This window comes from Triturus cristatus, chromosome 5_1 (assembly GCF_964204655.1).
Source record: "Triturus cristatus chromosome 5_1, aTriCri1.1, whole genome shotgun sequence".
Taxonomy (NCBI): domain Eukaryota; kingdom Metazoa; phylum Chordata; class Amphibia; order Caudata; family Salamandridae; genus Triturus; species Triturus cristatus.
The window spans coordinates 376,177,379-376,203,363 of NC_140587.1; the positions used below are offsets into that span (position 1 = coordinate 376,177,379).

General features: G+C 52.1%; 1 protein-coding gene across 1 annotated transcript in view; it reads right to left on the reverse strand.

The window, feature by feature from the left end:
- Positions 1-25,985, reverse strand: part of EMC2 (ER membrane protein complex subunit 2) — a 165,804-nt gene that overhangs the window by 46,574 nt on the left and 93,245 nt on the right. Inside the window, exon 9 of the mRNA XM_085605091.1 lies at positions 23,539-23,649. Coding sequence (XP_085461217.1) covers positions 23,539-23,649 — 111 coding nt within the window. The remainder of the gene's footprint in view (positions 1-23,538; positions 23,650-25,985) is intronic.

Consider the following 25,985-nt stretch of genomic DNA (forward strand, 5'->3'; position numbering starts at 1 on the left):
ATCACAGCCAGAAATCTGCATTTCTAAAGGCACAAAAGTTGTTTTAACTGTGCAGTATTAGTACCTGCATGATTCCAGAAGCCTAGCACCCTATGTATTATCTCATCTTGCTCTCCATGCGCTGGACATGCGTGTGATTACCGCACTGTGTACCCAGACACTATGGCCGGTGGAGAAGGGGGCACATATTTCTACTGCCCCTTCTTCCAAGCAGGTGAAGACAGCATTTCCGGAAGAGCCTTCTAGTCTGGGTGCAAAGTGCAGCAAAAACATGCAAGCGTTCCTTTCCTTTGCCATATCGCCACCCACTCACCAACATCCCAAAACTTGTGTATGGCCCTGACAATAGTAGCTCTGCCTTATCACACCCTTGTTAAGTTAATAAGTTAACGTCTGTCACTGTAAGCCTACCCCTATCACAAGGTTACCACACATACAAGAAAAAGCTTTAACAGTGTATTTCATCCAATGTTAAGGCTTATATTATCCAAGATACAAACTATGTTTTTAAAAAGCAAAGCAAATCAATACTGGCGAATGTCGTTAAGAAAACAACCAATAATGCATGAAAACTCTACTCAACCCTTTCATGTAAAAAGTAATGAAATGAAAAATTATATTTATATAGCGCATAGACTACCCGGAGGCCTCGCAGCGCTTTAATTGATCACTGTGGCGGGCCGCAGGGTGAGACTAGCATGTTTTTGCAAACAGGTGGGTTTTCAAAGCTTTCCTAAAAGCCAGCCGGTTATTATTTTCTCTGAGGGCTAAGGGGAGGGAGTTCCAAAGTCTCGCAGCAGTATGGGAGAAGGAACGGCCGCCCCAACGTGCTTTGTTGATTTTAGAAGTGGTAACTAGGTGCAATGATCCCGAGCGAAGGGCTCTGGATGGAGCGTAGGGCACAACTAAGGGGGACAGGATGGCAGGGCCTGTTCGATAGAAAGATTTGTGCACAATGCACATAGCCTTAAACTGTGCTCTAGCAGCCATCGGGAGCCAGGGCAATTCTTTTAGAGCTTTCTTAGCTGTCTGCCAGCGGGGGATGTTGAATAATAATCGGGCGGCGCAGTTTTGCGTGACTTGGAGCCTGTTGGTCACTGAAGCCGGGGCACCCAGATATAGCGCGTTTCCATAGTCCAGGTGGGAGAGTATCAGGGCCTGAACCATGATTCTCCTCGCCTGGAAAGGAAGCAGAGGGAGTACTTTGCGGAGCATTTTCATTAGGCCGACACACGTGGAGGCAGTTTTGGTAGTCTGGACCGAGAAGTCCAGCGCTTTATCGAGCCAGATTCCCAGACTCTTTATCTGCGGTTTGGGAGGGGGGGGGGAGCACCAAGGCAGGTGGGCCAAATTGATGTCAAAATGGTCGGAGGAGGGTTACCCAATAGCATAATCTCTGTCTTCTCCCCGTTAAGTTTGAGACAGGACGATTGCATCCACTTAGCAACGGCCTCTAGACAGAGGCCCAGGGTGTTGGACGGCTCCTCAGTGTGGTCCAGAGAGACCACCAACTGGGTGTCGTCCGCGTAGGTGACAATACGCATGCCAAAGGGCTGGACTATCTCCGCTAGAGGTCGCATATAGACATTAAAAAGTGTGGGGCTCAGGGAGGAGCCCTGAGGAACCCCACATCTAAGTGGTTGCTTAGGGGAGACTGCTTTGCCCTCAAACACCTGGAAGAAGCGCTCGTCCAGGAAGGAGGTCAGCCACTCCAGGGCCGCGCCCGACACGCCCATGCCTTTCAGACGGTGTAGCAGTGTGGCATGGTTGACAGTGTCGAACGCGGCACTGAGGTCGATTAGTATGATGGCTGCTTTTCCTCCCCGGTCCAGCACCAATCTAGTTTCTTCCGTCACTGCTAGGAGAGCAGTTTCAGTTCCATGCTGCGGGCGGAAACCCGTCTGAGAGGCGCATAGCAGACTATTTGATTCTAAGTAGTCCACTAAGATATTATTGATGTGCCTTTCAAGCAGTTTGCTCATCCAGGGAAGTAGGGAAATGGGGCGGAAATTGGCCAAGTTGTTCTGGTCCAAGGTGGGTTTTTTTCAAAAGGGCCCTAACCATCGCACATTTCCATGGTGCTGGGACGGAGTTAGAGGAGATGGAAGCATTAAGGACATCCAGAATGACAGGGCGGATGATGTCCATCACCTTATTGAGAGTTTGCGGGGGTGCTGGGTCATTGGGGGATCCCGAGATGACTTTAAGAAGCAATCTGTCTAAAGTGTCGGAATCTAGGAGGGGGAATTCATCCAGTGAGCTGGGGGCTAAGAAGTCAGAATCTGTGGTGGTGGTGTGGTCCATGTCACCACTGCCAGTAGAAAATGAAGAATAGATGGCCTGGATCTTCTGGGAGAAGAAAGTGGCTAAATTATTGCAACGGGTTTGCGCGCCGTCAGGTGACAGACGCTCGGGGGGAGGGGGAGAAATTAAAGATTTGGCTATTTTAAAAATTTCTTTGGGGGAGTTTGCAGCTAGATTGATTTTGGCTTCATAAAAATGGGCTTGCGCAGATTTTATTTGATTTTTATAGAGCTTTATTGCGGCTCTATACTCAACTTGCTTTGATTGTGAGTAATCTTGTCTCCAGGCTCTCTCTAGTTTGCGGCAAGATTGCTTCATAGTCCTGAGAGTCGTGGAGTACCAGGCGGCCACTTTGGCTCTGTTTATTAAGTGCAAAGATTCCTCTGGTAGGACTAGGTCAAGGGAACTGGAGATCCAGTTATCAAAATTGACAATGGCTGTATTGGGATTGGTCACATTTGGGGGTAGGTGTTCTATAAGAGCCAGTTTCCACTTAGAAAGTGGGAGGGAGGCCCATTTTCTTCTCCGCTGCTTATTGTGATTTTGTGAGATGGGGGGGGAGCAAGTGGACCATGTAAAAGGTACTAAAAAATGATCGGTCCAGGATAGTGGTACTGGAGCCTCGACGGTTAAGCTATCTAGATTGCTGTAGATGTGATCTAGGAGATGTCCCTTAACATGCGTTGATTGAAAGCCTTTCTGAGCCAGGTCAATGGACTGAAAGTTTGTTCGAAGACTATTGGCTGTTGAATCAAGTGGCTCATCTAGGTGTAAATTAAGATCGCCCAGCAGGGTGAAATTTGCCGAGGTGAGCACTAGGTTGGCAGATAAATCCGTCATGTTAGTGATAAAGTTGTTGAGGGTGCCAGGTGGTCGATAGACTAGGATACCGGAGAAAGTAGTGGATGGGGAGAACTCAAGAGTGAAATGTAGGTTCTCACAGGCTGGCATGGGGGAGGGAGTGATGCGGCATCTAAAGTTGTCCCTATAGATAATAGCCAGCCCTCCACCTCTGCCAGTCTTGCGATCCAAATGTTTAATAGTATAGCCTTGGGGGGTGGCCCATGCTATTGCAGGATCAGTTTCTAGCTGAAGCCATGTCTCTGTTAGAAAAAGGGCGTCTGGATTGAGCTCCTCTATCAGCATGGCCAGTTCAGTATGGTGTTTGGGCAGGGAACGGCAGTTAAGAAGGAACATCCTCCATTTCTGCTTGGAGGGGTGTTTCACAACATTTGGAGTAGTTATGCCCCAATCACAAGTTTTGCAGTGGGCCTTCGGGTGTAAGGGAAGGACTGAATGCAAACATAATTTTGAGGTTAGGGGGCAAGCACTTGTTTAATCACCTTCGATTGGCAACAATATTCCTGTCCATGTCAAAAACCGAATGATTGCTGTGATGATCTAATATTTTGTTAAAGGCTCTCACAGTGGGTCAAATTGATACAGAATGGCCAGTATTTCGAACAATGAGAAGAAACCTCTAATTGTCTTTATTTAGAGAATCTTTAGTTTTTTGCCCAGGTTTCTATCCGCAAAACTACAGAAAACAACAATAAAGCAAGTTTAAAAATGTCATATTTTTTAGTTCAACGCCCTGCTTTATAATACAGCTCTTTACTTTCTGCCACTCGCAGCTGGCACATGAGCATGATTCAATGCTTTGTGGCAGCTTGTGTTTTGAAAAAAAGCAGTGTCAAGTTATGTAAAGAAGGGCATGACCAAGGCGGCCAACACGGTGGTCGCTCACTAACGAAGCTCCGACCAGAACCCAGTTATCCGGACCGATTTAGACCTTACTCCTGCCGCCTGGCGCCCTTTTCTGGCTGGGTACACCGGCGTCCCAGTGTCGCTGGTCCGGTTCGTGGCCTGACCGAGGCGGGCACATCACAGGTGGGCCGGCGGGGCCTGCGCGCCATCCGGATGTGGGGAGCTGGAGCCGCGGTCTGGCCCGGGGCCTCCTCATTGCTCTGGGTGCTGATTGGGGCAGCCGGGGGGCATCTCGTTCCAGCGGCTTTCCCATTCCTGCTGCGCCTAAATGAATGTTGACACAGCGGAGTGCTGAGGCCATCATCGGAGTTCGCTGCCTCCTAGATGACGGGGCCACAATGCGTCCTACTGATCCTGAAGTAGGGGCGGCCTCGCTGCACAGATCGGAGTAGAGCCCCTGGTGCACACCTCCCGCCGCGGATTGGGTGTGCGGCGGGCGCTCTGATTATCATCCCTGGTGTTCTGCCTGTGTTGTGGGCCGGGCAGTGAGCTGTAATTTGTGGAGCCTATGCTGGCTCTGGTGCTATTAACCCCTTCTGTGCCCATGACGAGCTGGACTCGTCATGGAGCACAGTCGCGCTGTGCCCATGACGAGTCCAGCTCGTCATGAGGCATTCCCCGGGGAATCCCTCTGGTGCGGGCACCAGAGGGATTCCCTTTTACCCAAAATAGCCTCGGGAGCTGGGGAAGAGCTTCCCCAGCTCCCGAGGCCCCCCTCCTGCTTTCAGTGTAATGACGATCGGCGCGCACGTCACGCCGACGTCATTACACTGAAAATGAAACTGAAATGAGCCAAGAGGCTCATTTCAGTTTCACTTTGTACGTGCTCAGGGGCTATCTCAGCCCCCTGAGCACGTAGAAAGATGGGAGGGGTATCGTTGGAAAGGGGAGATCCCTGCTTGGGGATCGCCACAGGAGGGCGATCCCCAAGCAGGGATCCACCCACTTGACACTAGGGAGGGGGGAGCGGCCCCTTGGGCAAGGGCCTTTGCTCCCCCCAAATAATTTTGGCATCATTTAGTCTTTTTGCCCCCCCTGGGGGGCAGATGGGGGCAGTAGCCCCCAATCTGCCCCACCGGGGGGGGGGGGCAAAAAGCCCACTAGACACCAGGGAATTTAAAAAAAATAAAAAATAGGGGTGGGGGCTGCCCAAAACGGGCAGGCCCATGCCCCCACCCCACCCCCAATTATCACAGTCTTTCTGCCCCCCCCCGGGGGGCAGATGGGGCATTGGCCCCTAATCTGCCCCATGGGGGGGCAGAAAGCCCACAATACACCAGGGTTTTCTTTTCATTTTTTTTTAGGGTGGGGGCTGACCGAAACGGGCAAGCCAATGCCCCCACCCACCCACCACCATAACAGCCTTTCTGCCCCCCCTGGGGGGCAGATGGGGCATTGGCCCCCAATCTGCCCCCCCCGGGGGGGGCAAAAAGACCACTAGATACCAGGGAATAAAAAAAATAAAAAAATAGGGGTAGGGGCTGGCCAAAACGGGCAGGCCCATGCCCCCACCCCACCCCCCAATTATTACAGTCTTTCTGCCCCCCCCAGGGGACAGATGAGCCATTGGCCCCTAATCTGCTCCTTTGGGGGGGGGGGGGGGGCAGAAAGCCCACTAAACACCAGGGATTTTTTTTGCGCAATTGTTTTTAGGGTGTGGGCTGCCTGCGAACGGGCAGGCCAACGCCCCCACCCCCCCCCACAAAAATGACAGTCTTTCTGCCCCCCAGGAGGCAGATGGGAGCAGTAGCCCCCAATCTGGACCCCCCTGGGGGCGCAGAATGCCCACTAGAAACCATGGATTTTTTTGTTTTATTAGTGTAGGGTTAGGGGCTCCCCAAAATGGGCATGACAATACCCCACCCCACCCCCAGAGAAATTCCAGTCTTTCTGCCTCCCCCCGGGAGGGCAGATGGTGGCAGTGGCCCCTGATCTGCCCCCTGGGGGGGCAGAAAGCTCGCTAGGCGCCAGCGAGTATGCAGGCTTTTTTTATGCGTGGGGGTGGGGGCTGCCCAAAATGGTCATACCAATGCCCCCACCCCCACAAAAATAGCCACAGTCTTCTGCCCCTTTAGGGGCATATCAGGATGAAACCCCCTTCCCCGATTCCCCCCCAGGGCGGCAGAAAGCCCACTGGGCTCTGAATTTTTTTTAGCAATGTGCATACCTGTGGATTTTGGGCCCTAGCGCAGTTGGCACGTAGGCAAACCTAGCAAACCTGTACATTTTTTAAAACTAGACACAGAGGGTAATCCTGGATGGGATGACTTCACTGGCTCTCACCAGGTTCTGTTACCCAGAATCCATTGCAAACCTAAAAATGTGTCCAAAATAATTCATTTTCCTCACATTTCTGTGGTTGAAAGTTCTGGAATCTGCGTGGGTCCACAAAATTTCACCCACCCTGCGTTCCCCAAAGTCTTCAGAGAAAAATGGTACCTCACTTGCGTGGGTAGGCCTAGTGCCCGCGTCAGGCAAGGGCCCAAAACCTATTGAAGAGACATCAAAATTACCTATCACAAAACAACCTGGTTTTGCAAAGGGGGTCCCATGAGTTTTTGGCCCCGGGCTTGGAGGCCATCTAGGGAAATGTTGGACCCGGCCTCGTAGCATGGCTCTACTTGTCCCCGCACCACCTAACCTGGTACCTGCAGCCCCGAGCCCACGGCCTAGCCGATCCTTTCCACCAGAACACACGCACCCGACCCGGACATCCTCGTCCATGGCCTCTCTCCCTTCGGCCACCCCGGGCCCGCGTGCCCACTTCATGCACCAAGATGGCCGCCCGGCCCCAGCGCGACCCGGGCCTAGCGGCGCCACTCCGGCTGGAGGACACCACGCTTGCCAGGGGATGAGAGAGGGAGGAGCAGTTTCTATCGCACCTCTGAACTCCCCTGGGACGATGAGTTTCGATCGGCCCTCCGGCCTCCCTGAGAGCTGGCTCCACGCCTGCTGGGTGTCTGGGACTCCTCCCGACCCGGCCCTGAGAGGATCAAAAGACAATGGCAGGAAACCCCGACAAGCGACCCCCAGGTGACAAGACCCCTGCCTGCACAGACTCCGGACATCAAAGAGGGGTCGACCTATAACAAGGGGTGCTCTGAGACTGTCCGGCAGATTCGACGCTGGAACAACGAGAGCCTGCTGACGCGGTCGCGGCTCCTGGAACTTAGAACCCCCTGAGCCCTGCTGAGTGACTCGCGGCTCCCTGAAGATCGTAAGACCTCCGAACTGTACCTGAGCCCTGCTGAGTGACTCGCGGCTCCCTGAAGATCGTAAGACCTCCGAACTTGTACCTGAGCCCTGCGGAGTGACTCGCGGCTCCCTGAAGATCGTAAGACCTCCGAACTTGTACCTGAGCCCGCTGAGTGACTCGCGGCTTCCACAGACTCCACTGGTCCCGCCGGACCCCAACGACAACAAGCCTACCCCCCAGCTCGAGGATTGTGAGCTGTGCGCCGGGTACGTCCTTGCCTTGAACCTTTTACCAGAGACTGTCCCGCTACCCCCTATCCCTTCCGAGACTCATTGAGCCCGCGCTCTCCTTGTACATATTTGCAGTGCTAACCTGTTTGATAAAGAGTGATTCCTAAGAACGCACGGTGTGGTGTTTCTGTGTCGTGTGGTGCCAGAAGTACGATCCTCGATACGGGATTCCTCCTCCTGAGGAGTCTCCCGCCAGTGCCCGGCTACGATACTTTGAGGGTGGGTCTCAGGGTAGTCAGGACCCCCTTTCCGGGCTCCTCTGAGGTCGCCGTCTAACATTGGTGGCAAGCGACGGGATTCGGGCCCATCACCTAGAGATCGTACCGTGAACGACGGACGCACTACCGACAAAGATGGCAGAAGGAAACGCCATGATCCCCGCAGAAACCAACGCCAACAGGGTGTTCCAGGTGGACCAACTAGAAGAATACACGCACAAAGAACTAAAGCAATTCTGCAAAGAACTTAAAATCGCTACCACCGGTCTCAACACCAAAGAAGATTTGCAGAAAGCACTGAAAGCTTGGGTGGATGCCGGGGCCTCCCGCCCAGAAGGCACGGGGGAGCGCCCCAACGAAGCCGAACCCCCCCAAGGCGAAAGCAGCAGCAATCAGGTGCGAGGCATCGTACCAGACGGGGGCCTATCCCCGGAAGAACTCGCGGACAGAGAGAGAAGCCGCAATCATGAACTCGAGTTAGCCAAACTCAAAATCGAAGGCGAATTAAAGTTAGCGGAAAAAAAGCTAGCAGTAGAGCAAATGCGCGTGCAAGGCGAGCTAGAAGAGAAGAAGCTCCAACGGGAACACGAAGGAAGGAAGCTCCAACTAGAGCACGAACGCAGCTTGAAGGAAATCGAGCTCAAGGCCAGAAGCGAGGAAGGGAGGCCCCCGGGAAACCGAGAGGCGGCCTCCCCAGCGGAACAGAAGGTCCACATCCCCAAGGACGTGGTCAAAGAATATTATAAAAACGATGACATTCAACAATGGTTCAGGGCCTACGAGGTCGCAATAACCTCCCATCGGGTCCCGCAGAAGGACTGGGGGCGGGGTTGTGGGGACGGTTTCTGAGCGAAGGAAGAGACACCCTGCTCGACCTACCCATCTCTCTGCAGACCTCCTACAGCCACATGAAAGAGGCTCTACTCACAAGGTACGGTCTCACCCCCGAGATGTACCGTCAGCGATTCCGGGACTGCAGGAAAATCCCGGGCACCACCTGGGTGGAATATGTAAACTTTTTCAGTCGGGCCTTCGATGGGTGGATCAAGGGCAGCAAAGTCACCACCCTTGAGGAACTCACCAACCTCATGTTGTGGGAACACCTGGCTGCGAACTGCTTTGTGGAACTACGCCAGCATCTGCTTGACAGCAAACTCACCGATCCCAGGAAGCTGGCGGTGGAAGCAGACCGCTGGACCAACACCCGGGTCCCCCGGGGCATGGTAGGAGAATACCCCCGAGCCAGTCAGGGACCACCCCGCCAGAGAGGAGCAGGGAACCAGGGAGGGCAGCGAGAGTCCCAGCCTAGCCCCCCAAAGACCCAACCTCCACCTTTTCCAGCGCCCCCCCCACCAGTAACCGGACCCCCCGGGAGACGGGGACACCGGGTAACCGTCACTTGCTTTCGTTGCCAGAAGCCCGGGCACTACGCCAATGACCCAGAGTGCCCCATGGCCACCCAAATCACCCCTGCAAGACAGATAGCCAACATAGCTCTGGGGGAGGAGGTTGAGGAAACCGGGGAGTGGGAACCCGCAGCTATGGCCCTAGTATCCCTGGGAGATAGAGAGATGGTCCCTGGTAGCCTCCTGCCCTCCAACACGAAGAAATACGGGCAGCTCGTCAAGATCAATGGCCACCAAATAGAGGCCCTGCGGGACACCGGGGCCAGCATCACCGGTGTCCTCAGGCACTTAGTCCCCGAGGAGCAGATCCTCCCCAACGTCTTTTGCCCGGTAATTTCCGCAGATAATAGAGAGAGTATGTGTCAGGTAGCCCTGGTGCCGTTTGAGTGGGGTGGGGTGACAGGTAAACTGAGGGTTGCCGTAAGAACCTCCCAGCCGGTCGACTGCCTCTTAGGGAACGACCTGGAGAGTTCTCCCTGGAAGCACGTCGAGCGCAAGGCCCACCTAGGAATGATGGGGCTCCCCGAGTGGGTGTGCGCCACCACCCGATCTATGTCAGCTCGACTTCCCCCCCCTGGGAGAAGTCGAAGACGCCCCGACCGAAGAAGTCAGAACAGTAACCCCCGAGGGTTCTCCCGTCCCCCCATCGGAAGGGTCAGTCGCCAGCGACGAACCCTCACCGTCCGACACCGCCCCGGTCCCCGAGTTAGGCGATCTACCCGAATTGGCCCAATGGCGCCACGAGGGCGGGCCCACCCGGGAGGAATTTTGCCGGGAGCAAGCCACTTGTCCTTCCCTGGTCGGACTGCGGCGCCAGGCCGAGGGCCAAGCCGTAGGCGACCAAACTGGAACGCACCGAATTTATTGGGAGAATAACATTTTGTACAGTGAGCAGAAGTCGGTGGAGCTGGGATCCGGACGGGTGCTGGTGGTACCCCTCCGCTTCCGAGACTTCCTCCTGGGCTTAGCCCACGACGTCCCCCTCGCCGGCCACCTGGGTCAAGACAAGACCTACAGCCGTCTTGTGACCCATTTTTACTGGCCTAGAATGAGAGCAGCTGTAGAAGCCCACTGCAAGTCCTGTCCCACGTGCCAAGCTAGTGGGAAGAGTGGGGGGAAGCGCAAGGCTCCCCTCCAACCCTTCCCGGTCGTCAGTACCCCCTTCGAACGAGTCGGGATCGACATCGTGGGGCCCCTGGACCCCCCCACCTCCCAAGGTCACCGTTTCATCCTGGTCCTAGTGGATCACGCCACCCGATACCCTGAGGCTATCCCCCTACGCACCGTCACGGCCCCCGTGGTGGGCCGGGCCCTGATGGGGATCTTTTCCCGGGTGGGTTTTCCCCGCGAGGTCGTGAGCGATCGCGGCACTAATTTTATCTCGAAGTACATGACGTCCCTGTGGCAACAATGTGGAGTGTCCTATAAGTTCACCACCCCGTACCATCCCCAAGGGAACGGCCTAGTAGAGAGGTTTAACAGGACTCTGAAAGGGATGATCACCGGCCTAGAAGAGCCCCTCCGGCGTAAGTGGGACGTCCTGCTCCCCTGCCTCTTGTTCGCTTACCGAGAAGTCCCCCAGAAGTCCCTAGGGTTCAGCCCGTTTGAGTTGCTCTATGGACACCCCATCCGAGGTCCCCTCAGTTTGGTTAAGGAAGGGTGGGAGGCGGCACCCCAGACCACCCCACGAGATGTGTTCCAATATGTTCTGACCCTCCGGAACCAGACCAGGAAGTTCCGAGCACTGGCCGAGGCCAACCTAGAGGCAAGCCAAGAAGAGATGAAGCGCTGGTACGACCAGAATGCCACTCTGGTCGAGTTCCAGCCGGGCCAACAAGTATGGGTCATGGCCCCCGTGAAGCCAGGCGCCCTCCAGGACAGGTGGACCGGGCCCTACAAAGTGGTTGAGCGGAAGAGTCAAGTCACATACTTGGTGGACGTCCAGTCGCCTCGGGATCCCCTTCGGGTCCTTCACGTGAACCGCCTCAAGCCTCACTTCGTGCGGACAGAACTGAGCCTCCTGCTGGCCACCGATGACGGGGCCGAAGATGAGTCCGATCCCCTCCCGGACCTCCTGTGTGTCAAGGAGCAGGATGGCTCCGTGGAAGGAGTGAACCTCTCCCCAGCTCTCACTGCCTAGCAACAAGAGGACTGCCGCCAGCTCCTAGGACAATTTGCCGACCTCTTCTCCCTGATCCCCCGAGTCACCGACTGGTGTGTCCATGACGTTGACACCGGGGACAGCCCGCCGGTGCGACACCGAGCATACCGGGTCCCTGACCGGGTCCGGTCCTGCATTCAAGCTGAAGCCTCGAAGATGTTGACCATGGGGGTGATCGAGCCATCTGACAGTCCCTGGGCCAGCCCCGTGGTCCTGGTCCCGAAGGCAGCGGCCCCCGGTATCGCCCCCGAGCTCCGATTCTGTGTGGACTACCGGGGGCTCAATGACGTCACCCGAGCCGATGCCCACCCCATTCCACGGGCCGACGAGCTCATTGACCGACTCGGGGCAGCCCGGTTCCTCAGCACATTCGACCTCACCTGCGGATACTGGCAGATTGCGCTCACCGAGGGAGCCAAGGAGCAGTCCGCCTTCTCCACCCCAGATGGGCATTACCGCTTCCGCGTAATGCCCTTCGGAATGAAAAATGCCCCGGCCACCTTCCAGAGACTGGTGAATAGAGTCCTGGCCGGGCTGGAACAGTTCAGCGCGGCCTATCTAGACGACATTGCCGTTTTCAGTTCCGAATGGAGTGAGCACCTCCAGCACCTCCGGAGGGTGCTAACCGCCCTGCGCCAGGCAGGCCTCACAGTAAAAGCCAGCAAGTGCCAAATTGGGCAAGGATCAGTAGTCTACCTGGGGCACCAGGTCGGGAGTGGCCAGGTCGCCCCTCTACAGCCGAAGATCGACGCCATCTTGGCCTGGGAACCCCCCACCACCCAAACTGAGGTCCGAGCCTTTCTGGGCCTCACTGGCTACTACCGAAGATTCATCCGGGGGTATGGCAGCCTTGTCGGCCCCCTCACAGAACTCACATCCAAAAAACAGCCAAAGAAGGTGCAGTGGACGACTGCCTGCCAGGAGGCGTTCGATGCCCTAAAGAAGGCCATGTGTACTGCCCCCGTCCTCCAGGCTCCCGACTACTCCAAGGAGTTTGTAGTCCAAACCGATGCCTCCGAGCATGGCATTGGGGCCGTCCTGTCCCAGGTGAATGACCAAGGCCTAGACCAGCCCATCGCTTTCCTCAGCCGGCGGCTGTTGCCCAGAGAACAGAGATGGAGCACCATTGAGCGCGAAGCCTTTGCCGTCGTCTGGGCACTCAAGAAACTACGCCCCTACCTGTTCGGCACCCATTTCAAAGTCCAAACCGACCATCGGCCCTTGCGATGGCTCATGCAGATGCGAGGAGAAAACCCCAAGCTACTGCGGTGGTCAATCTCCCTCCAGGGGATGGATTTCACCGTAGAACATCGCCCTGGTACGGACCACGCCAACGCTGACAGCCTCTCCCGGTTCTTCCGCCTCAGCGAAGAGAACCCCCCCAAGATGATGGGCAGTTCTCTCCGGCTTTCAGCTGGGGGGGACGCGTGTTGGACCCGGCCTCGTAGCATGGCTCTACTTGTCCCCGCACCACCTAACCTGGTACCTGCAGCCCCGAGCCCACGGCCTAGCCGATCCTTTCCACCAGAACACACGCACCCGACCCGGACATCCTCGTCCATGGCCTCTCTCCCTTCGGCCACCCCGGGCCCGCGTGCCCACCTCATGCACCAAGATGGCCGCCCGGCCCCAGCGCGACCCGGGCCTAGCGGCGCCACTCCGGCTGGAGGACACCACGCTTGCCAGGGGATGAGAGAGGGAGGAGCAGTTTCTATCGCACCTCTGAACTCCCCTGGGACGATGAGTTTCGATCGGCCCTCCGGCCTCCCTGAGAGCTGGCTCCACGCCTGCTGGGTGTCTGGGACTCCTCCCGACCCGGCCCTGAGAGGATCAAAAGACAATGGCAGGAAACCCCGACAAGCGACCCCCAGGTGACAAGACCCCTGCCTGCACAGACTCCGGACATCAAAGAGGGGTCGACCTATAACAAGGGGTGCTCTGAGACTGTCCGGCAGATTCGACGCTGGAACAACGAGAGCCTGCTGACGCGGTCGCGGCTCCTGGAACTTAGAACCCCCTGAGCCCTGCTGAGTGACTCGCGGCTCCCTGAAGATCGTAAGACCTCCGAACTGTACCTGAGCCCTGCTGAGTGACTCGCGGCTCCCTGAAGATCGTAAGACCTCCGAACTTGTACCTGAGCCCTGCTGAGTGACTCGCGGCTCCCTGAAGATCGTAAGACCTCCGAACTTGTACCTGAGCACGCTGAGTGACTCGCGGCTTCCACAGACTCCACTGGTCCCGCCGGACCCCAACGACAACAAGCCTACCCCCCAGCTCGAGGATTGTGAGCTGTGCGCCGGGTACGTCCTTGCCTTGGACCTTTTACCAGAGACTGTCCCGCTACCCCCTATCCCTTCCGAGACTCATTGAGCCCGCGCTCTCCTTGTACATATTTGCAGTGCTAACCTGTTTGATAAAGAGTGATTCCTAAGAACGCACGGTGTGGTGTTTCTGTGTCGTGTGGTGCCAGAAGTACGATCCTCGATACGGGATTCCTCCTCCTGAGGAGTCTCCCGCCAGTGCCCGGCTACGATACTTTGAGGGTGGGTCTCAGGGTAGTCAGGACCCCCTTTCCGGGCTCCTCTGAGGTCGCCGTCTAACAGGAAACCTACCAAACCCACACATTTCTGAAAACTAGACACCCAGGGGATTCCAGGTAGGTATGGATTGCGTGGATTTCCCAACGTTTCCTTACCCAGAATGCCCTGCAAACCTCAAATTTAGCTGAAAAAAATCACCTTTTTCACACATTTTTGTGACACAAATTTCCTACCACCCAGCGTTCCCCCGGGTCTCCTGATAAAAACGGTGCCTCACTCGTGTGGGAGGCCCAAGTACCCGCGACAGGCAAGGGCCCACAACGTAGTGAGTCGACATGAAATTTGCCTATCTCAAAACGACCTGGTTTTGCTAGGGGGGTCACTTGGGTTTTTGGCCCGGTGCTCGGCGGCCACCTAGGGGAACCTACCAATCCCACACATTTCTGAAAACTAGACACCCGGGGAATTTCAGGGAGGTATGGCTTGCGTGGATCCCCCAACGTTTCCTTACCCAGAATGCCCTGCAAACCTCAAATTTAGCTGAAAAAATCACCTTTTTCACACATTTTTGTGTGGGAAAGTTGTGTCATCATGGGCTGACACAAATTTCCTACCACCCAGCGTTCCCCGGGGTCTCCCGATAAAAACGGTGCCTCACTCGTGTGGGAGGCCCAAGTACCCGCGACAGGCAAGGGCCCAAAACGTATTGAGGCGACATGAAAATTGCCTACTTCAAAACGACCTGGTTTTGCAAGGGGGGTCACCTGGGTTTTTGGCCCGGTGCTCGGCGGCTACCTAGGGGAACCTACCAAACCCACACATTTCTGAAAACTAGACACCCGGGGGATTCCAGGGAGGTATGGCTTGCGTGGATCCCCCAACATTTTCCTACCCAGAATGCCCTGCAAACCTCAAATTTAGCTTAAAAAAATCACCTTTTTCACACATTTTTGTGTGGGAAAGTTGTGGCATCACGGGGCTGACACAAATTTCCTACCACCCAGCGTTCCCCCGGGTCTCCTGATAAAAACGGTGCCTCACTCGTGTGGGAGGCCCAAGTATCCGCGAAAGGCAAGGGTCCAAAACGTAGTGCGCCTCAACAGGCAAGGGTCCTAAACGTAGTGCGCCTCACTACGTTTGAGTGGAAATTTGTGGATCCAAGTAGATTCCAGAAGTTTCCACCACAGAAATATGGGGAAAATGTGTTTTTTTGGGCAATTTTTTAGGTTGGCAAGGGATTCTGGGTAACAGACCCTGGTGGGAGGCAGTCAAGTCACCCCATCCTGGATTCCCCTGGGTGTCTAGTTTTCAAAAATGTATAGGTTTGCTAGGTTTCCCTAGGTGCCGGCAGAGCTATGGTTAAAAAACGACAGCTAGGCACTTTGCTAAAAAAGGGTAATTTTGCATTGTGAAAATGTGGTGTGTTCCCGTTGGGTTTGAGCCATTTCCTGTCGTGGGCACTATGAGGTACCATTTTTATCGGGAGACTTAAGGTAATTCAGATTTGTAAAGGAACTGTTATTACCTATTGACTTTCGATGCATTTCTGCCTTCCAAATGAAAGACATTGTGTAAAAAAGAAGTCATTCTAAAAAACTGACTGATAATTCTCATGCTAGTATGAGTATCCCAATTTCGGAAATGTGCAAATATCTACTGTTTCTAAACTCTATATTTTGTTCCCATTTCAGAAATACATAGGTGTCTTTCATACCGATTTTTCCATGTACACATTTTTACAGAATAATTACTATATTCCTGGTACATAATAAAAAACCACTGCAAGTTGCTGCTCAGTTTTTGGCTCTGGGTTCGTCGGGTTCTTGGTGAACCTACAAGTCCTATATATCCCCACAACCAGTAATGTCCAGCGGATGTAACGGTATATTGCTTTCGAAGAGCTGTCAAAATTATAAGAAGTTACAGGTGAAAACGTTGACACAAAAGGCGCTTTTTTCAGCAAATTTTCAATTTATCCTATATTTAACTGTTATTTTCTATAAAGAAACCTTGATGGATCTACACAAATGACCCCTTGCTGAATTCAGAATTTTGTCTACTTCTCTAAAATGTATAGCTTTCCAGGATCCATTATTGCTTTTGTACCCATTTCTACCATTAACTGGAAGGAGGTTGAAAGCACAAAAAATAGCAAAAATAGGCTATGTCCCAGAAAAATGCCAAAACTGTGTAAAAAATTGTGGGTTTCTGACAAAAGTCTGGTATCCTGTGAAAGCTGGGAAAATGGTGATTTCAGCCCCACAAACCCTTTTTTGATAACATTTGCAGGGAAAAACCCAGATGCTTTCATTTGCAGCCCGTTTTTCCCATTTTCCCAAAAAAAACCTAACTTTTGCTGTATTTTGGCTCATTTCTGTGACCCCTCCAGGGGAATCCACAAACCCTGAGTACCTTCAGAATCCCCATGATGTTGGAAGAAAAGGACGCAAATTTGGCGTGGATACCTTATGTGGTCAAAAAGTTACAGGGGCCTAAGCGCGCACTACCCCAAATAGCCAAAAAAGGGCGTGGCACAGGAGGGGGAAAAGGCCTGGCAGCGAAGGGGTTAAAAGGTGTGGTGCCACTGAGACGATGTGCGGCACTAGGGAGGCGGCCCACTCCTCCCGTCATTGGGGTGGTTTCCCTGCTTGAGCTGTGCCCACCTGCTATGCCCTGAGGCCGGGGGGGGTATGGCTGCCATCTACGCTCTTCCTTTCTCGTGCCGTGCCTGAGCTGGGGCCCGGTTCCGCAGTGAGCTCTGACCTGGGCACTGGCCGAACCTGAGCTGTGACCTGGGACTGACGGGGGCTCGCTGGCTGGATCTGTGAGGCACCAGTGGCCTTTTGAAGGTTCTGGGAGAGGCCGCCCTACTTGGTGTACGGCTGCTGATGCCACCCCCTAAGGGTCTGGACCTGCCAATGCTGTAGTCGTTAACGGCCGGGGGACCTTGCTGGGCAGCTGGGGACTGCGGCCTACGCACTTGCCTGCTGGGGCAGGTTTGCTGCACGGATCAGTGCAGAGCCTCCTGGAATGTGGATCTTTTTCCCGCCACTCACTTAGACAGCATCTGTGGGCCCTTGATCTTCCTCGGCGAGACATACAGCTCATTCATCTACCATAGGGGGCTGAAGTGGTTCCTGGAGACGAACCTGAGGCTGCTGCCCGTCTCTGACCTATGTCCTACCCTCCATGCCCTTCTCTAGGGTGGTGTGTCTAGAAGACCTCGGTGTCGCGGTCGACCAGCCTATTGCGGACTCTGTGAGTCCCTGTGTTGCCTTTGCCATGGAAAAAGACAAAGCACTGTGCTCCGTTTCAACGCAAATGCAAACGGAGCACTATACCACGCGGTCTGCCTCCGGTCCTGCGGGTTCCTTTGATAGCGTAAAACCCACATCTGCATCTCGTTACCTAGTGGTCATCCTACAAGCTATCCAGTCCTCCCAGGTAGCGGTAGAGGCTAAGGTCGGCGAGGTAGAATGGATGTGGCGCTACTCTGTCAAGACCTCCGCAGTGCTAAGGTCGGATCACAGAGATGGAATTGCTGGATTTTCATGGTTGAGGACGACGTCTCTACTCTCAAGGCCCAGGTGTCCACCCTCCTTATCCACACATCAGAGATCCACGCCCGAGCTGAAGATGCAGAGAATCACTTGAGGCGCAACAACCTATGCATCATTGGGGTGCCAGAAACTACTGACGGCTCGGCCCCCAAGCAAATGGCTGACTTCATTGAGACCTGGATTAAGTCTTGGATGCCAGATTTGCGTTTATCCCCTTGGTTCGCTGTAGAGAGGGCGCACCAGGCTTTTCCTCCGAGACCTACTCCGGAAGCCTCCCCTCGAACCATCATAGTCGGGATTCTGAATTATCCGGACAGCGACACGATCCTGAGTGTGGCCGGCTCCCACACCGAGCTGCAGTGAAGTGGCATGAAGGTTCTCACATTCCAGGACTACACCAGGGAGGTGAAGCAGCAGCCGCGGTCCTTCAAGTCAAGCAGAAGCTGAGAGCTATGGGCCTGCAATATTGCCTCTTGTTCCCTGCAAGGTTCAGAATCATTCATCTTAATAAGTCTCACTTCTTTGATACCCCTGAGGTGGCTTGGCAGTGGCTCAGAGAGGAGCTGCAGCTCAGCGGGCGGGCCCCTCCCCTCCCTTAACGCTCGACTGATTCCTCCTGCCTCATCTTCTCAATCGTTGCCCAGGTCTCAAAGGAACCGAAATTGCTCCAAGAGGGGTCTTGAGGCAGCCTGCTTGGAGTCACCACCTACTTCTTCCCAGAAGCAGCCTTAGCTGTCGGGGGTTTTGCCTGCGGACTGTGCTGTGGAGACTAAAAGTAGAGACAGAGACAACGTGACTCTTTCTCTGGCGGGGTTGGCAGACTTCAGTCCCCCATCTGGACGCTGATCCCAAAGCCCCAATATTTGATAGTCATTTCTAGGCTTTGGCACAAACTGAAGCAATTACCATGACTGCAATCTACGAGTGCTGGGCGTTGATACTGCACCGCTGACATCTGATCCAAGACTGTTTCTCGCCCCACGAAGGGTTCCTTGAGGGGCCACCCCTCAGTCCTGACCCCCCATTCCACCCAATTTATGACTTTACAGGTCTTATCGTGGAACACTAACGGTCTGTTTGTTGGAAAAGGTGAAGCGATCCACAACCTTTTGCTCCCTGCTTTCTTTCGGAGGTTATTCTTCTTCAAGAAACACACCTCCTTGGTGAAAGATGTCTCTTTCTGGCCCGTAAGGGGTACAACAGGGCTCTCCAGGCAGGTATGGCCATCCTCCTGGGACATTCATTCCCTCTAGTAGTTTCCCAGGTGTCATGCGACCCTCAGGGGAGTTTTACTTCCTTGGAGGGCACACTGGAGGGGAGATCAGCTTTGCTATTATGTGTGTACGTCCCACCTCTCAAAACTTCTTGTGTTTCTCCCACAGGGGCTTACTATATTCGGGGGGAGCAGTAGGGGGGGGGGGGGCTTCAATGCGTATTTAAATCCTGACTTGGATATTAACGGTCCACCCACCACCTCCAGAAACACTGGGGCACACCATCTCGCCGATTGGACAACCGCCTGGGGTCTATGTGATGCCTGGAGGTCCTGGCACCCTCATCTCCACAAGTTCACCCACACCTCGTCTGCTCGTCACACTCACTCACGCACTGACTTCTTACTGTAGCCTGCCACCGACTGCTTGTCAGTGGGTCACACAGCTATCTTACCACAGGGTATCTCTGACCACTACCCGCTCCTGCTCAGTATTGGGCACTCTTCCCTGGAGCTATGTCCTATGTGGCGCATTAATGCATGGTATTTCCAAGACAAACGTTTGTCAGAGCGCTGAGAACCGAGCTGGGTGCATATTTCCGAGATAACGAAGGATCGTTACCCACACGGGCAACCTATAGGCTGCCAGCAAGGCAACCCTCCATGGGTTTGCTAAGCACCTGATTAGGACACTGGAGCATGAGAGCTCTTCTTTCTTCACCCAGCTGAAGGCTTGTGCCCTATGCATGGAGCGCAGTCTTGAGCAGATCCCTAGCAAGGAGTTCTCCAGATAGTTGCATCTTTACGAGAGGATATTCGTCTGCACTCCCTGGAGGCGGCTAAACTACTGTGGCATGCCACCACGGCAAAAAGATATGGCTGGGGTGATAAGAATGGGAAGCTGTTGTATTGGCTAGCTTCTCACCATCAGGATTATACTCGAGGTGGTAGACGATTTGGGCTGTTCGAGGCAATCTCTTTCGGAGATTGCACAGACTTTTGCTTGGTACTATGAGGGACTGTACTCTATGCCGCCAGACAGGGGCCCAACAGAGCTTAACCCATTTTTAGACTCGTTCCTTTTCCCCAATCTTTCTCTGATGGACTCGTGTGCTGGACCAACTCTTACCTGTAGAAGAAATTGGGGATGTTATATCTGGCCCTGGCCTATGGGAAGACCCCCAGCCCAAATGGACTTCCCATGGAGTAATACAAGGTGCTCTGAGATCTTCTCCTCCCTCGGCTGCTGGCATTGTATGAGGAAGTGAACCAGTCTGGCATGTTCCCTGATGACTTAAAAACTGCCACGATAGTGGTCATACCTAAAACCCAACCGCCCTCCACGTCTTGTACCAACTACCGACCTATATCGTTGGTCAACTGCAAACCAAAGATCTTCGCCATGGTATTGTCAAACCGATTTAAACTGGTGTTGCCAACATTGGTGCTGGATGCCCTCCCGGAGCACCAGATACGGCATCTGTCACCTTCATGCGGCCCAAGCCCACGGTCACCGTCTGCCTTCATCCTTAGCCTTGCTACTAATTGATTCAAAACGGTGGACCAGGCCTACCCACAGGAGGTGGTGACCCAGGCGGGCTTCGACCAGCGCTTCAGTAGTATGGTCCGTGCTCTCTATTCCCACCCCACGGCCCGTGTGCGCATCACTGGGGTTCTTTCGGAACCCTTTCATATAACAGTGGGGCACTAGGCACGGAGGTCTCCTTTCCCTCCTTTTTTGCTCTAGCCATGGAGCCCTTGGCCCAACTTATCCGGGGGGACTCGCAATACCACAGCTGGGCCTGGAGTGGGGGACATGAGGACCGCATCACGCTATATGGCGATGACGTTCTCCTTTACCTTGCAAATCTAGCAGAGAGCGGCGCTCGATGACTTCAACTGCTCAATGTCTTTGAAAGGGCCTCCGGCCTGAAGATGAACCCTTCTATATCCGTCCTGGGTCTGTTAGCTGCCCATAGGGATAGCTTTGAGTGTCAGTCCTCGATTCCCATCCACAGGCTCAGCTTTAAATATCTGGGAATCTGGGTCATGCTCCAAACCGAACTCACTTGGGCCCTCAACCTACAACCCCTACTTAAAACGACGAAGGCAGATCTGACAAAGTGGTACACCCTCTCCCTTAAGGTCCTAGGCTGCGCAGCACTCTATAAGATAATAGTCCTGTCACGGTTTTGTACTTCTTCCAAAATCTTCCACTACTGCTCTCCCGGTCATGGTTTCAGGAGTAGCACGGACTTGTGTGGTCCTACTCGTGGCCCGTTTGATGGCGGTTTGGGTACGTTCCACATGTATCTCTACTACTTGTCATGTAACCTCTTGGTTAATCATGACTGGTTCAACAGGGGCTGGTCGGATCCAGCCTACCACTTGGAACTCTCTTCTCTGGGCTTGTCTCGCCTCCAGGCCATGCTTTACGGCTCTCCAATTCCCACCTCCATACCACTGGTGAACCGGGTGGTGTTGCGGGCGTGGAAGGCCGCACTTCGCCATGTGCAGTGGGAGAGCAGACTTACCCAACACACCCCTCTATGGTATGGCACGTGGTTGAGGGAGGTGTAGAGGCTTGGTGGCTTTAGGTCCTGGGACCACATTGGAATCTCACAGTTAGGAGATGTTTGGTCGGGGATACACATACAGTCTTTCTCGGACCTCCAACAATGGTATGCACTGGAGCATACTCGATTCCCCTGGAGGCCAAGCTCCTTATGCATGACATTGAACTCAAAAGCATATCTCAAATTTACCATACCCATGTTGTCAACTCGCCTGGCTCCCTTGATCATCTAAAATCTCGATGGGAGGGCTGGGAGGCCTTTCGATGAGCAAGACTGGTGAACCACCCTGATGGCCCCCCCGTGTGCTTACGATCTCCTTCAGGCATATTATCTATATGCTATGTACCTCCACGCCACTCTCTTACATCGAGCAGGCCTTCACCCTCGGGTGGCTTGCCCGCTTTGTGAGGCTGACACAGCGGACTTCTACCATATGGTGTGGACTTACCGGAGGATGCATCATTACTGGTCTGTGGTGACTAAAGACATCTCTGAGGTTATGGGATTGGAGGTCCCCCTCTTTACCCCCTCCTGATTCTTCTGGGGGTACTGGAGGGTGTTGGTGGCACAAGTGATGAGCGAGCATACTTGGGCACAGCCCTGCTGGTTGCAAAGCATGACATAGCCGCAAAGTGGTTAAGTGCTATTCCCACAACTCTCGCTCAATGGAGGCGGGGCGCGGACTGGTGAGCTCGGCAGGAGCAGGTGGTATTTCAATCATGGGGTTGTCCCCAAAAACATGGGTGTGTGTGGGGGAAGTCATCTATTGTAATCTAACTGCTACTTGTTGTGTTGGATCAATGTGTGCAATGTCTGCCTTGACATATATTTGTATTGCAATTCATTGTGATCATGGTGAGTTGCTTTTCAATGTATTACCCACGTGCCACATTAGCTTGTTCTCGCATGGCCATCTCTCTTGGCCTTAAAATTCAATAAAGTTTGTTTATCAAAAAAAGTTAGGTGAAGAAAACCTCACATTCCATACAATCCAGCTAGACCCGAGTCAGAAAGGACAGAAGGGCATGGAAGAGTTAGTGAGTTTACCAGTCATGTTTTATACCAAGGATACAAAGATCAGAAGGGCTGGCAACAGCCTGCTACATGCAAGGCTCTTCTCTGAAGGGATCGCTGGGCCTAAGGCAAAGTCACAGCAGACATATTAGCTGCCGTTTAAAAGACCGGATACGTTGGGTTACAATCTGTCTTCTGTCATGCCAGAGGCGGTCTTGTGGAACTATGGCACTGAGTCACCTATAAAGGTTATTGAAAACAAACAGGTAGGCATGCGAGTGATTGAAATCCCATAGCTGCTGAAGCAAAGTAATGAAATGAAATTGAGATTTATAAAGCGCACTACTACCCGTAGGTGTCTAGGCACTGAACTCACAGTGGGTAGGAGGGTTGTGAGTGAAACCAGAGCGTCACGTGTAGGCCTATAAGAAGAACAATGTAAATACCGTACTAATTATTAAACAACCATATTTTGAGAGCCTTACGAAAGATAAACAGATTTTCTGTGATTTTTAATTTAAGGGGCATCAAGTGCCAAAGTTTGGCGGTAGCCACTGCAAAACTCGATCCTAAAATCCTGGGAGAGGTGTATTTTTGAAAACGCGGTCTGATGGATTCTGGGCCATCAAGATGAAGGGCCATAAAAGCTATACACAGAGACTTGAACATTACTCTCTTTCTCACCGGAAGCCAGTGAAGTAAGGGGAGGGATTGGGAAACTGACTGATCCCTAGAAGCAATCTAGCCGCTGCATTTTGGACCATTTGAAGCTTATTCAGAGCCTTCTTGTGGGCAGTCGAGAAAAGCCCATTACAATAGTGTAGTTTAGAAAGGACTAATTTAGTGATCACTGCTTTGTGAAGGTCCAATGTGATAAAGGGAAAAATCTGCCTGAGTGGCACATTTTTGTGACTCATCTGAAAGGCTGTTAGGATTAGGGCACAGACAGTTAAATGCTGAAAAACAAGTACTCAGGAACAGCAGGTCATGCATCCTAGCAGGTTATAGGTTCTGCCTCCGTCCTACCTCAGTACATGCTTAAAATAAAGTATGCAACTATTTTTTAATTAAAATACACATTATGGCATTTAACATTATGTGTCAATTAGCTAAACATTAATGTATTCTTTCTAGAAAAAACACTTACGGAAACTGTACTTCATTAAATAATTCGACCAGTTAGTTTAATAGTAATTTAGTGATTTTCTAAAACCTGGCAATGGAAATGTAGAAAACAATTAAGAGTATTAAAAAGGGTGTTGTAAATTGCACTTCTAAAAGTACTGAACTTACCATATAAAGCCCATACAAAGCTCTCATATTTCGATTATTTAGTTTCAGTGCCTGAGCGAAGTACTTTCTTGAGAGCTCTAAATTTTCAAGTCCACCTTGAGTATATTTTACCTATTACAATGAGAGAAGCCTTTTAGAAAAAGTATACAGACACACATAAAATTTGAGCAATCGTAGCAAAACCAATAAGAGTACTGTGAAATATTGCACGGAAGGGAGCAACACCTCTAGAGAAAAGATCCTTATGTTAAATTGTGGCACAAATAAATGTATTTTTCTGTACATATCAGACATAAAGAAGATAAAAGCAAAGCAATGTTGCTCATTAATTGACTTTTGATGTTTCTAGTTCTGAATCCATATGGCTCTATTTTTTTCTCTTTCAGACAGTAAAAACCAGTAATGGGGAAAGTGCTCATTGATAGAGTCAGGATAAAGAGAAACTTGCTACTTAATCACTGTCAGGGATAAATTGCATTTCTATGCATTGATGACATAAATATACATCATATGGGCAGACTGATACCTTCTCTGCCTTTTATGAGCTCTTTTGGACATTTTACCGATTTTGCAGAGTGAGAGGCAGATCTCAAACACATATGGTTAGGGTATATTGCTGTCTTTTTTCTACCACAGGTTAGACATTTCGCAAAACCTGAAAACATAACAAAATATGGCATGAAAAAAGCTTTAAAACACCTTAAAATATAATTAAAAAAATAAAATGATTCTTACAGAAAATATTCAGAAGGAGGGATAAGAACGCCAGTAACTGTTCTGAGCTCACAAGCCAAAAATAAAACTGAGTCACCTCTTTGAGGCAACTATCAGTGTTCAGTATCGTGTGAGATGGAAGCCTTTGGGAAATTCAAGAGACAAGGTGCTTTGCAGGCTCCTTATTGCCACGTTTTTTTAATGTTAGTCAGCAAGTTGAGTTATTGGTGCACGATATACTTCTGTATGGGGTCTTTATTTCTGAACGGCTTTAATAGCAGGTGATGTATTCAATGGGGTCTGTATTGGTGGACACTTCTCCCTCTCTGATGCTTGTGGTGATGAAGTTCCATTTTCCAAGCACACAGCTAGAAATTATTCTAACATTTATTGCACCAGTTAAGAATCCTCCAATGCAGAACTAGGAATGGAAGCATGTTTTATCCATTAACATGTGCATGAGTGTGCTGGTTACTTTATCTGGTGAGTAAACTCCCTTCTAGTGCCAGTGTATGCTTCTGTGGAACTCTCCTCCAACCTCACTGCCATGTTCTGGTGCCCTCTAGCCTTTTGTTGGCATGGCTTAAGCACAGGCCCATTGTTGTAAAGACGAAGGACTCTGCACTCAAGGTTGTTGGAGGTAAGTGGATCTACTGCGTAGAACAACAGTCGTAAGCAGCTCCTCTTGTACTGGCCAGTGTTCAACTGTCCACCACAGAACCCTGTCCACCAACGTTCGTGTGGAACCCAGTATAACTAGGATTCCACCACATTGGAGGCATGACAACAAATGCAGGACTTTACGCTTGTGCATTTGTTCACAAGCCATATCCAACACTAATCACTAGAATTAGGAGCCTGGGTCCCCCAGCACATGCCTTGCTCAACAGAAGTGGTGCATCCCACAGAATTGTATACTAACTGCATCCAGAAAGCTCAGAACAATTCTGCATGGTTCTAGTGCGCACCCAGAAGTCTATTGGCCCATACTCAAAATGCAGCAACAAGAAGGTCAAAGCACGTTTAGCCACCCCCTACCGCACACTCCCACCACTCCCAACTCCACCCCACCCCACCCCTCAGAAGCAAAATCTGTTGACATGGACTCCATTCACTGTCACTAAGAATCTTGATCTTTACTGAATAAAGCTAAAATTATCCACACAAAAAAACTGCGCTATAAGGGCTACAGTGTAGTTCTGTGTGAGATATTTTGTTTTTACTGCCCAAAATATTTCGAAAAACCCAGCTTCATCAGGTTCTTCTTTCTACTCAGTATACTGGTCTCTTCAATCTCTCTGATTTATGTCAGGATAAAGAGGGTTTTTTTGGGGGGGGAGGGGGCCTCATGCAGCAGAATAGTATAGTAACGTTTATGACTAGCAATGAAGCCCTATGATACAGAAATTTGGTGGCCTTACTCTGATCTCTTATGAATGGTGAAGAGGGCTTCTTGGTGCTTTCTCAACATACCTGGGCACCTTGAGCTGGTTGGGTACTTCAATGAAGGCAAGATCAGCAGTAGGGAAGGCAAGCAGAATTTTAGCAGTGCACAATCTTATACTAGAGGAAGTGGAGTACAGAAACGTCTAATTACTTATACGTCTACATTTAAACAGGTCTAATTAAATCAAGGTTTTCCCCAAACCCGATAGGGATACCCAATTCAATCAGTGCTAGTGCATCCTACAGGTTTGAATAATGTAACCATTCAAGTTAAAAAGCATTGTCGC